A 13,602-nucleotide genomic window follows, 5' to 3' on the forward strand; every position below is an offset into this window, starting at 1 on the left:
AAACCGACCAAAAAAACCGATATTTTTAGGTTTGGTTTGGTTTTGGTTTTAAATTTTAAAAACCGATCAAATTTGATTTGGTTTTGGTTTTAATAAAAAAAAAACCGAACCAAACCGACTATAAAAGTAGCTATTTAAATTTATTATTACACCTATATATATGTATATTTACACCTATATATATATAAAGTTTCTAAAATTTTATGGTACATATTAGTCATTTGTATTTTTAGTCTAGTTCTTTGCTATTATAATAATCTAATTATTTGCCTTCTAGTTTGATTGGTAGTTTTCTTTTATTAAGTACAAGAATTTATTTCATGTTAAAAATAATTAATTTTTAATTGAGTACTTAAGTTATTCATCACTATTTGAGTCAATTATCATCAATATATCTTGGTAAATGATAGATTTCTCAAAGAGAAAATGGTTTGATAGCGTTACGCTGAAAATGTACTCGCCGGAATATGCGTTTGGTAGTGTATGTCTCATATTTAAGAAAAAACCGACAAAAAACCGAAAAAACCGAAAAAACCGAAAAACCGACAAAAACCGAATTGATAAAAAACCGACTTAATTGGTTTGGTTTGGTCCCAATATGTAAAAAATCGACTTACTTGGTTTGGTTTCTTTTTAGGAAAAAATCGACCCAAATCGAACCATGAATACCCCTATTGCTAGTGTTATCAACATTTATTGCTATTTAGATAACATACGTATTATCTTACTACAAAATCAGTTAATATATCTTTTGGACATTAATATTGGCTAAGATTGACTACATTTTATTAAATCTAATTGTCTAAACCTAGATCTAAATTTTGGGTCAAACAATGTCAATGGATCTTTAAAAATCGATTAAACCGACCGAATCGAACCATACCATACTGATTATTAGGTTTCCTTTGACAAATTCGTAGGTTTTTTTATAAAAATTTATAACAGTACCAAATAATTAGGTAAGTTTTAAATTTTATTAAAGTAAACAAAAATTACCGAGTCGTACCAAATAAATTTATATATGAAAATTTATTTTATATTTAAGTTCAAAAATAACAAAGTATTAAATTATTTTCCTTCGACCTTGGGATTATGGCAATGGCTACAAGCCAATAGGTAATTAACACCTAAAGTCCAAACTTCCAAGCCTATTTTGTAATTCCTATTGAAACTAATAAATTAGTTCCAACATCTTGAGAGTAAGCCACAAAGTATTTCGGCAATCTTGAGTAGCAAGCCCATGGTATTAGATATGTTTTCTCTTATATGATTTAGTTTTTCTTGTTAGATACTTAATCTTCTAATAGACTCTATCTTCGAGTTCGAGCTTGATTAATATCTTATCACTCGTTTAACTTATAATGTTCTTGTCTTTGCTTATTTTGTTTTAAGTTGTTGAATAGTGGGATGGATTCATATTTTTTTTTGGCCATCTTTCAAATTTACTTGATTCATCACCTTTTAAACAGTAAATGTCTAGAGAGTTCTGCCATGCAAAGTATGTATTTTATTGCGTCTAACTTTTACTAGTGACTCTTACATGACGCTTTTAACAAAAAAAATGTTGAACTGTACCGATACAGAAGAGAAACCGAAATGACTGGGATGGTTTTGAAAAAATATAGTTATACAGAATAAAGTAACCGAAAAATTATATGGTATAAATTTTATAAAATAACCGACCGAACCGAACCATTGACACTCCTACCACTTCTCAAATTTGAAGTTCTGCCCCTAAGGTAATCGGGAACAAAAATCCAAGATTATCTACTTTGAAGACTATTTGTGTACTTTAACCCAAAGTTAGTGTATGAGAATGTGCTCTTTTCCTGTTATTTATTAATTCTCCCCGGAGAGTGTAAATTGCCGTCTCCGTGATCTGTAATAATTCCTTATTTCTCTTATTTTGCTTTATTTATTTTCTTTGTTTGTGAGAAGTAATTACAATTGATTTCCTTTATCTTTCTATTCCATGTTATGTTTAATGTCTTAACTAAACTTCAAAAAATTATTAAGATCAGATAGATAACCGTATTTACAGGGAACAGGAAAGGTGCCTAATTCTAATTTCAACCTTGCTATTGTACTGCTCAGTGTTATACAGGAAAACATCCAATTGTTTTTTGCAACGCCTTGCTTTGAGATTAGAGACAAACACCAAAGGCCAAGACACTCAATTACAAATTAGAACTCCCTACTCCCAAGTTGCAGTACACTAACAAGGTTGCCCCCTCCGTAGCAGCTACTATACAACAACATACTCAGTATTATCCTACACTGTGTACGCAGACCTTACCCCTACCTTGTGAGAATAGAGAGGTTTCCAAAGACCCTCGGCTCAGGAAAGCATAAGCACCATAGCAGCTACTATATGGACAAAATATGATCTACAATTTTCCTGCAGCTTATCCTTTCTTCCGGTTATAAATAAACACGCTCTTGCCCTGAGCAGTAAGTCTCTATTGAGAGCTGTATTCCCAAACATGCTGAATTGCTGGCTAATCACATTTTCTTACATTCTGACAAATACAATTATACAAATAAAGCTGCTATATTACATCTAACGAGCTCACTCTGATCCAGGCTCTGTCGAGCTCCATATACAAACTTCTAAATCTAGCTGCCCAGATGAGCCCAGATGAGCAAAAGGGATCAGAAGGAAATCCATTGGAGGTAAACCTTCAATCCTACCTGGAAGACTACAAGCGAATGATTTCAATCTCAGAGAGCTGCTTCCTCTTTCTGATACAACATCATACAAGAAGCATTCCTTTGATGAGCTTGGACCAATACAAGTAATCACAATCGTATGCCCTATACTTTGTGTTCCCTTGGTAAGAAGAAAGAGGACCCCATCTTTTGCTGCTTGTAAAACAAGGAAAGTTTCTTTCTTGCTCAACGAGACACGCAATGGGCAATCATACTTGAAGCGTCTCCCAGAATCCCAGTGCTTACTGGTGAAATGTATTGAGAGTAGATTGGGGGAATCAACAACATTGCAGTTCTGGAGAGGGCACGGGCATGGTGCATAGGGGCAGGCCTCCTCATGATCTCTTTTATTTGTGTAGTCAACAGTTTCTGTGCATCCATAGTTCATGTTTCCACAAGGTACTGGGCCTGAATCAGCAACTACATTAACCTCCGCACAGACGTCATTCCGTTGGATGATATGTGTGCACGCATGTTCCTGAAGAAGATCGGCAAATCCATTTTGATCAACAATGTCAAGAGAATATTTCAAATAACTTATACCATGCAAACTGATTTTAATGTGAGAGAGAGAGAGAGAGAGAGAAAGAGAGATGACTGTGAAAGCCTCTTAGGCTCAGAGATCCTCAAAAGTAAATTTACCCTAACTCAGTTACCAGTTCCCGGAAATATAAGCATATAAAAACATAACACCACCATTTATGATCAGGGCTATGAAGAAAAAAGAAATTCATAAACCGAGAAATCCCAGCCAACGGGGCACGATTCGAAACAAGGTGGATGATGGGACCACCCCTCTACCCTACTCCACTTACATTCCATGATTTTGTCGTCCCTCAGGGATTTCTCGGTGGATCCCCTTTATCCTTACCCACTTAAATTGCAGGCTTTTGTCTTCGGCAAAGTTCGAACTCGTGACGTGCGTCTAACCCACACATCATGTGTTGAGCTTTTACCACTAGATCAAAACCCTGGGGGCTGAAAACTTTATATATCTAGATCTATAAAGGGCTGTGAAATTTGAAACATGATATTACAACATTGAAGTTCTTATCGAAAAAGATAATACAACGTCAAACCATCTTAATCTAACCATGAAATATAGTAGCAGAAAAGATAACTTTTGCACTTCCACATTCAATAAAAGCATTCTGGAAATATACCACATACAGCAGCAATTAGTTTATTGCTGCCAAGATGAAATCCACATGTATGTGGGTATAGCATAATTATTTGTTGGTTTTGGATCTCCTATTCATCATTACTCTCATTAGTCATTCAATCTTTGCGTTAAGCAAGACACCAACTAAATATCTAACGACAACTCATTATCATCTAAGTTGCTCGGACATGGGTGCGGGTGTCCGACACTGGTGCAGATCTAGAGGTCAGATCCTTCGAAATGTAAATTCTAAGATGCTGAGATACGGATCCTAGTACGGATACGCGTGCGGGGATCCGGCAATTAATAATTCAAAAAAAATAAAAATATAAAAATATTTCTAAATTATGAAAAAATTTGTGGAATACTTAGGTATAACTTGTAAAGTGTGGATTTCTTTTTTATTCTCAAGTTGAAGATAAGTAAATGATTGATTTCCTAGATAAGGTATGTTTTTCTCTTCAAATTTACCCTAGTTTTGATTCTAATTTCGGAAATCAAATTGTATCTCGTCTCGAATTTTGAAGTCTGTCGTGGTCAAAGTACCCAAAATTGTTTGACCAGATCCGGTACGGATCCCATACCCACACCAATACTAGTGTTGTGTCAACACGGTGCGACACCTAAACGTGTCGGAGCAACTTAGATTATCATTGCCTCGGGGTTATCGAAATAAGTCCTGTGCCAATACAATAATAGTAAACATGCTCATTCTTGGTCTCAGTTTAGAGTAAAATGTTTTAATTAGTAGGTTTCATAAAAAAATGTTTTAATTAGTAGAAACAAGAATTAGACGGCAGATCACCTGTTCTATGAAGGTATCCTCATCTTCTTGATCTTCCATGTCCTGCCAAGTAGATAAAAAAATATTAGGGTGGAAAGAAGCCACATCATGGCAACCTGGAGTTGAGGCCCAAGGTATACCCACCTCCCTTCATCCAACCCCCCCAAAAATAAGGAAGAAAGGAAAAAGCTTTTGTGGGAACGCTGATGTAAGCATAAGCCTTGCATTCTTTTGATAACCTTCTCTTTGTCTATCAGCTTTACGTTGATCTTATTTCTTAACGTACTTTCTTTTCTCCTGTCATAGATTTTCCGCAGAGTTATTAATTTGATTTGTTAATTGTTAAGAAGATGAGAGACTTAGTATTTAGCTGTTATTTCCATTGTTAAAACTGTATGAATAGGCCAACAGTCATTGAGAAATAAGGCTGCCAAACCTAGGCAGCTATCAGCCGAACTAGAGATTTCAAACAAATCTAAGCATCATACTTAGTCAAAACTAAAGGCCGGGAATACAAGATGTTACTTATGAAGTTCCTATATATGCAAGCTACCATATAAATGAATCTATCAAGACACGACCTCATACCAGGAATTTCCCAGGACTTAAGACTATAAGCCTAACTGGTTACTTAAACAAGAGAACAACAAATTACTCAACCATATCCCCGCCAATACGGCTATACCTGTGCATGAGAAAGCTCTTGTACTTGTTCCACTGCTCTCAATGGCATACAATCAGTTTGGGCTTTGTATCCAAATGACCCCATCCCAAGTCCTCTCTCCTTGCAGACTACCTGCATGAGAGAATAAAGTGGAATAATAGGAGAACGTGTTTGTTTAAGAAATCAGACAATTGGAATGTACCTCCCCCGAGCCATAACCACCAAGTTCCTTCTCTTGCTTTTCTCTCTCACTAATCTCCTCCTCACCCCACGAGAATAAGCAAGGAAAAGCTACAGGGGCCGATTCATACGCTGCTCCAACAGCAACACTCTCATAGTAAAATAGCTGAAAACAAATGAAAGAGTCAGTTAACCACTAAATAAATCAGATATAGGCATCTCACGTCATTCACAATTACCTGGAGGAACAAAAGACAGCCCCCAACTGCCCGTTGCTTCCCTTGACGAAAGCGAGATATCTCCCGTACTAACCGGTCAAGCAAGAACTTGCCCCAGTTATACTGATGGAGTACATCCATATTTGTCAAAAAGTGGAGGAAAGAGGGGCTTACGTCCAGCCTTGCAGTTGGGCACACAAGAGTGCCCATTACATAAAGCACAAATGACCTTTTGAAATCCTCCCCAGCTTCCGGAGCTGCAAGTCGTTCCTCCAGAAGACGGACAGAAATCCCACGATTGGTCGCATTGTATTTCTTACGCAATTCTAGAATTAATTCGTCAGACCCTGAGTTCACCACATCTTTCCCACTAGCAGGCAAGCCCATTACAAGTTCCACATCCCTTGGAGTTAAAGGTATCCTCTCACCACAGATTTCCAAGCTGCGTCTTACAGTATTGAACCTTTCCAATAGCCAAAGACACAAGCTTCTTCGAAGAGTTCGACATCTGAGGCCAAGGATGCTACCAAAGCCCATGCTCTTTACGGCCTCCTTCTGGTCCGGTGTGAGCCGTTGCAAGACATTTAGCAAGCGGCCAGGGGAGCACCTCGTAACTAGTTTGGTCTGCATGAGTAAGCCATCAGCATAAGTTAAACATAAAGAAGTCAACAACAATATGCAACACTCTTTGCATTACCAGTTCCCTCATCAAAGAAAGAAAAGCCTGGAGGGGGGGGTGACCTGTCTTCTTGGCTTAGGAGGGCGGGCTGGTGTCGAGCTCAGGTACTTATCCCACACTTCACGGGCACGAGTAGTGTACTTTGCCTTTTCTTCAGGACCCATCAGCTTCCATGCATCTGAGGCTGCCTTTGTGGCCTAAAAAGTAATGCTCTCACATTAACATGTTTGTGTGTAACAGAGAGGTATACAATGATGCATCTGATAGTGAAAATATAGACATAGATTCTTACAGCTTTCAGGCCTGAAGATTCAGGATGTGTAGCACTATACTCTTTAATAAAGTCACGGCTGAAAACAACATTTTCGATGTTAGCAGAAAATAGTATTTCAAAAGCAGCGGAAAAATAGATAAACAGCTCATAATGGATTAGGTATCTGTTAGTTTACAGCATGTATATAGTGTAGTATTGTCCCACATTGGTAGAAGAATAATATGTCCTTGTATAGTATAGCTATAAATAAGGACCTCTTGTATTGTATTGTTCATCTAATATCAATAATATATTTTCTCCCGTGCTTTCTCACATAGTATCATTCTCACATGGTATCAGAGAAATTGTGAGAGAATTATCGCTGTGCATAAATTCCAGCGATTCCGGGAAAGAGAAATCGCTGTGCATAAATTCCAACGATTCCGGGAAAGAAAAATCAATACTTTTTTAAGGCTGTTTTCTATCTGCTTCATTTCTGTCAGTGTTGTGCAAAATCCAACACTACCACAAGAGTCGTCATTGTCCGGCGACCAAACCCCAGTGAAAAACTCCGGCAGCAGCCTCCTCACGCGCCTCCACGCACCACCAGAAGCTCACGCGCGTGAGCTCACGCGCCGGCGCGTACAACCAGTTCCGGCCATTTTTTGAAAATCTTCCTTCAGAACAGTTGGGTCGCCTGGTAATTCCGATCCTACCCCTACTATTTTCATTTCATTCCGACAACTTTGAGTTTTTTTTCCGGCAGCTACAGTACTATTCCGACAGCTACAGTAGATTCCGGCAGCTACAATATTTCAGTATTCCGTTTCTGTGCAGTTGATTCTTTCTCTTATTTGGTAATAATTTGCAACAATGTCTTTGGGATTTGATGCTTTTGGGTCTAGAAACATGAGTTCTGGAAGCTCTAGTGCTATTATTACCTCGGAACCTTTAATGGGAGGTTCAAACTACTTAGCTTGGGCTTCATCTGTCGAGTTATGGTGTAGAGGTCAAGGTGTTCAAGATCATCTAATCAAACAGTCTAGCGATGGAGATAAAAAGGCAATAGCACTTTGGGCAAAAATCGATGCTCAGTTATGTAGCATCTTGTGGCGATCTATTGATTCCAAGTTGATGCCCTTGTTTCGCCCATTCCAGACATGTTATTTGGTTTGGGCAAAGGCACGCACCTTATACACTAATGACATATCTCGCTTCTATGATGTGATATCACGGATGACAAACTTAAAGAAGCAGGAATTGGATATGTCTACTTACTTGGGTCAAGTACAGGCAGTCATGGAGGAATTTGAGAAGTTGATGCCAGTTTCTGCTAGTGTGGAAAAACAACAATAGCAGCGACACAAGATGTTTCTCGTTCTTACCCTCGCTGGACTTCCTAATGATCTTGATTCAGTACGCGACCAGATTTTGGCTAGTCCGTCTGTCTCGACAGTTGATGAATTATTCTCTCGATTACTCCGCCTTGCTGCAGCACCAAGTCCACCAGTGATCTCATCACAGATGCTTGATTCCTCTGTTCTTGCATCCCAGACAATGGATGTTCGGGCATCTCAAACTATGGAGCATAGACGAGGAGGAGGTCGTTTTGGAAGATCTAGACCCAAGTGTTCTTATTGTCACAAACTTGGACACACTCGTGAAATGTGTTATTCCTTACATGGTCGTCCACCCAAAAATGCTTACATTGCTCAGACCGAGACTCCAGGTAACCAAGGATTTTCTTTATCTAAAGAAGAATATAATGAGCTCCTTCAGTATCGAGCAAGTAAGCAGACATCTCCACAAGTAGCCTCAGTTGCTCAGACTGATACTTCTGTTACTGGTAATTCTTTTGCTTGTGTTTCCCAGTCTAGCACTCTTGGCCCATGGGTCATGGACTCTGGCGCTTCTGATCACATCTCTGGTAATATATCACTTTTGTCAAATATTGTATATTCACAGTCTCTTCCCACTGTTACTTTAGCCAATGGATGTCAAACTAAGGCAAAAGGAGTTGGACAAGCTAATCCCTTGTCTTCTATCACCCTAGATTCCGTTCTTTATGTCCCTGGCTGTCCTTTTAGTCTTGCATCTGTTATTCGTTTGACTCGTGCCCTTCATTGTGGTATATATTTTATTGACGATTCTTTTATTATGCAGGACCGCAGTACGGGACAGACAATTGGTACAGGACGTGAATCAGAAGGCCTTTACTACCTTAACTCACTCAATCCTTCCACAACATGTCTAGTTACAGATCCTCCAGATCTAATCCACAGACGTTTAGGACATCCGAATTTATCCAAACTTCAGAAGATGGTGCCTAGTTTATCTAGTTTGTCTACATTAAATTGTGAGTCGTGTCAACTTGGGAAACATACCCGAGCCTCCTTTTCGCGTAGTGTTGAGAGTCATGCAGAGTCTGTCTTCTCCTTGGTTCATTCTGATATATTCATCCTTGGGATTTCGTTATTTTGTCAGTTTCATTGATGATTATTCAACATGTACTTGGCTTTTCTTAATGAAAGATCGTTCTGAGTTATTTTCTATATTCCAGAGTTTCTGTGCTGAAATCAAAAACCAATTTGGTGTTTCTATTCGCATTTTTCGCAGTGATAATGCCTTAGAATATTTATCTTCTCAATTTCAGCAGTTTATGACTTCTCAGGAATTATTCATCAGACATCTTGTCCTTATACCCCTCAGCAAAATGGGGTTGCTGAGAGAAAGAATAGGCACCTTATTGAGACTGCTCGCACACTTCTAATTGAATCTCGTGTTCCGTTGCGTTTTTGGGGCGATGCAGTTCTCACAGCTTGTTATTTGATTAATCGGATGCCTTCATCTCCCATCAAGAATCAGATTCCGCATTCAGTATTGTTTCCCCAGTCACCCTTATACTCTCTTCCACCTCGTGTTTTTGGGAGCACGTGTTTTGTTCATAACTTAGCTCCTGGGAAAGATAAGTTAGCTCCTCGTGCTCTCAAGTGTGTCTTCCTTGGTTATTCTCGTGTTCAGAAGGGATATCGTTGTTATTCTCCAGATCTTCGTAGGTACCTTATGTCAGCTGACGTCACATTTTTTGAGTTTAAACATTTCTTTTACCTCTGCTGACCACCATGATATATCTGAGGTCTTACCTATACCGACCTTTAAGGAGTTTACTATAGCTCCTCCTCCACCTTCGACCACAGAGGTTTCATCCATACCAACCGTTGAGGAGTCTAGTGTTGTTCCCCCTAGTTCCCCAGCCACAGGAACACCACTCTTGACTTATCATCGTCGTTTGCGTCTTCCATCAGGCCCAACTGGTTCTCGTCCTGCACCTGACCCTGCTCCTGCTGCGGACCCTGCTCCTAGTACACCGATTGCACTTCGGAAAGGTATACGGACCACACTTAACCCTAATCCTCATTATGTCGGTTTGAGCTATCATCGTCTGTCATCTCCCCATTATGCTTTTATATCTTCTTTGTCCTCGGTTTCCATCCCTAAGTCTACAGGTGAAGCGTTGTCTCATCCAGGATGGCGACAGGCTATGAGTGACGAGATGTCTGCTTTACATACAAGTGGTACTTGGGAGCTTGTTCCTCTTTCCTCAAGTAAATCTACCGTTGGTTGTCGTTGGGTTTATGCAGTCAAAGTTGGTCCCGATGGACAGATTGATAGACTTAAGGCCCGTCTTGTTGCCAAAGGATATACTCAGATATTTGGGCTCGATTACAGTGATACCTTCTCTCCCGTGGCTAAAGTGGCTTCAGTCCGCCTTTTTCTATCCATGGCTACGGTTCGTCATTGACCCCTCTATCAGCTGGACATTAAAAATGTCTTTCTTCACGGTGATCTTGAGGATGAGGTTTATATGGAGCAACCACCTGGTTTTGTTGCTCAGGGGGAGTCTCGTGGCCTTATATGTCGCTTGCGTCGGCCACTTTATGGTCTAAAGCAGTCTCCTCGAGCCTGGTTTGGTAAGTTCAGCACGGTTATCCAGGAGTTTGGCATGACTCGTAGTGAAGCTGATCACTCTGTGTTTTATCGGCACTCTGCTTCAAGTCTCTGTATTTATCTGGTAGTCTATGTTGATGATATTGTTATTACTGGCAATGATCAGGATGGTATTACCAATCTGAAGCAGCATCTCTTCCAACACTTCCAAACTAAGGATCTAGGCAGATTGAAGTACTTTCTAGGTATTGAGATTGCTCAGTCTAGCTCAGGTATTGTTATTTCTCAAAGAAAATATGCTTTAGATATTCTTGAGGAGACAGGGATGATAGGTTGCAGACCTGTTGACACTCCGATGGATCCGAATTCTAAACTTATGCCAGGACAGGGGGAGCCGCTTAGCGATCCTGCAAGCTATAGGCGGCTGGTTGGAAAATTAAATTATCTCACAGTGACTAGACCCGACATTTCTTATCATGTGAGTGTTGTAAGTCAGTTTATGAATTCTCCCTGTGATAGTCATTGGGATGCAGTTGTCCGCATTATTCGATATATAAAATCGGCTCCAGGCAAAGGGTTACTTTTTGAGGATCGAGGTCATGAGCAGATCATTGGATACTCAGATGCTGATTGGGCAGGATCACCTTCTGATAGACGTTCTACGTCTGGATATTGTGTTTTAGTAGGAGGAAATTTGGTGTCCTGGAAGAGCAAGAAATAGAATGTAGTTGCTCGGTCTAGTGCAGAAGCAAAATATCGAGCAATGGCTATGGCAACATGTGAGCTAGTCTGGACCAAACAATTGCTCAAGGAGTTGAAATTTGGTGAAATCAGTCGGATGGAACTTGTGTGCGATAATCAAGCTGCCCTTCATATTGCATCAAATCCGGTGTTCCATGAGAGAACTAAACACATTGAGATTGATTGTCACTTCGTCAGAGAAAAGATACTTTCAGGAGAGATTGCTACAAAGTTTGTGAGGTCGAATGATCAACTTGCAGATATTTTCACCAAGTCTCTCACTGGTCCTCGTATTGGTTATATATGTAACAAGCTCGGTACATATGATTTGTATGCACCTGCTTGAGGGGAGTGTTAGTTTACAGCATGTATATAGTGTAGTATTGTCCCACATTGGTAGAAGAATAGTATGTCCTTGTACAGTATAGCTATAAATAAGGACCTCTTGTATTGTATTGTTCATCTAATATCAATAATATATTTTCTCCCGTGCTTTCTCACAGTATCTACTCATACGAACATGTTACCTGAAGTGCACCCAAGAACAAGCAGGACGAGGATTGGCAACTTGCTTTTTCTTCTTTTTTCTGCTCCCTTCAGGTTCACCAATATCTTGCTCCTTCCTCTTTCCCATTGCATAATCTCTTTCACCAGGCAGCTTAAAATTAAAGACGGAAAAATTTAGATATCTATAATACCAATTCACCCATAAAAAGAACAAGAAAACATGTATGTTAAATCTTCATCAGGACAAGAACGTTAGATGAGTCAAATCAGGAAGACGATACCAAAGCACATAGATTCAGAAAATTTGAACTCTTTTGACTGTACAGCAAATGAACAAATTCACCACTTCTAAAAAATGCAACCATTATATGCAATGATGCCCCAAACTACAGCATCAGCTGAAAACATGACTGCACGTTAGACTGCAGTATATGCATACAGATTCAGTAACTCCAAAATGTCAGTTTCTTCATACTGTCAATTTCATTAAAAAACAGTGCATCCCATTTTGCGAATGACATGCTATTAGGCCATGTAATGGAGTAAAATACGATGATAGTCCAATACAAAACAGCTCACCAGGGCTGATTCCTGCAATTTGACAGTATATTGTCATTACTTTAAAGACAAGTTCACTTGGACAATTCAAGTGAAATTATGCTTCTCCAGCTAGTACTCAAAACAAAGCATTCCACTGATTTTGCTATTGCATGCTAAAGCTGAACAGCTATTTAACACAGACATCACACACACACACACTCTATACACACCAACACACTCACACACGCCATCACAAACACAGAGGAACAGATAGTATTTTCTTGCTGAATGTGTGTGTGTGTGTGTGTGTGTGTGTGTGTGTGTGTGTGTGTGTGTGTGTTTGTTAAATAGCTGTTCGCTTTAGCATGCAATAGAAAAATCACACAAACAGAGACAAACTGATAGAGAGAGCCAAATGATCAAAAATGATGAATAACAAGTGGATGCTACACTTCGACGAAAACAATGAAACAAAATTCATAGCAACAACACAATGAGGTATAAAACAAAAAATTAAAAAGCAAAATGAAATGGAAGTGAAATTGAGAATTGAAACCATTGTAATTGTGTGGTGAGGAGGAGAGGTTTTGTTGTTGAGATCAGGTGGAGAAGCCTCAACCTCGACCATGTCGATTTATTGGATAATCCGAACAACGGATACTAGGGTTCCGGCAGCTATTGAGTGAAGACGGAATCTGATCGGCGACGAGAGGGGCGAGTCCGTCGGCGTTTGGGAACTCAGGCGTTCAGCAAGTTTTTGTGCTGATTAGGGTTGTACCTTTAGGTTCTTCGCTTAATTGCTTATTTTTAGTTTCATTTTTCTTTTTTTACTCTGGAAGAGGTAGGGTACAACCGGGGCACCGGTTTAGCCTGTTTCCTTTTTAAAGAACGGATTAGAGTTTTATGTTTTTATTTTTATTTTTTGTCTTCTGCATTTATTATTCTTTCTAAGTCTCTCATATACAATTGGATAATTAAATTCTGTTACATTATTTATAGTGATTTTTTTAAGTTAAAAGTACTTGAGGATGTTCGTTGTTAGAATAAAATGAACATATGAAATGGATAGTAGCATAGCTTGACGGATTCATTATTTTAAAGTATATGTGAAATCACTAAAATTTTAATAAATTTTAACTTTTGAACCTATAAATTTAAATACACAAATGAGTTATGTATTAAGAACATTAGCACTAAAACTATTGAGTTTAAATTTT

The 13,602-nt window shown here is 39.0% G+C and overlaps 1 protein-coding gene across 1 annotated transcript; it reads right to left on the bottom strand.

The window, feature by feature from the left end:
* Positions 1-2,372: 2,372 nt before the first annotated feature.
* LOC107758970 (uncharacterized) lies at positions 2,373-13,227 on the bottom strand. The gene is made up of 9 exons (XM_075229773.1): positions 12,942-13,227; positions 11,866-11,996; positions 6,689-6,746; positions 6,459-6,593; positions 5,739-6,341; positions 5,522-5,665; positions 5,341-5,451; positions 4,677-4,718; positions 2,373-3,187 (listed from the first exon to the last, which is right to left on the bottom strand). The coding sequence occupies exons 1-9, from the start codon at positions 13,011-13,013 to the stop codon at positions 2,570-2,572; spliced, it is 1,914 nt and encodes a 637-aa protein (XP_075085874.1). The 5' UTR covers positions 13,014-13,227; the 3' UTR covers positions 2,373-2,569.
* Between the last annotated feature and the right edge of the window lie 375 nt (positions 13,228-13,602).

This window comes from Nicotiana tabacum, chromosome 14 (assembly GCF_000715075.1).
Source record: "Nicotiana tabacum cultivar K326 chromosome 14, ASM71507v2, whole genome shotgun sequence".
Lineage (NCBI taxonomy): Eukaryota > Viridiplantae > Streptophyta > Magnoliopsida > Solanales > Solanaceae > Nicotiana > Nicotiana tabacum.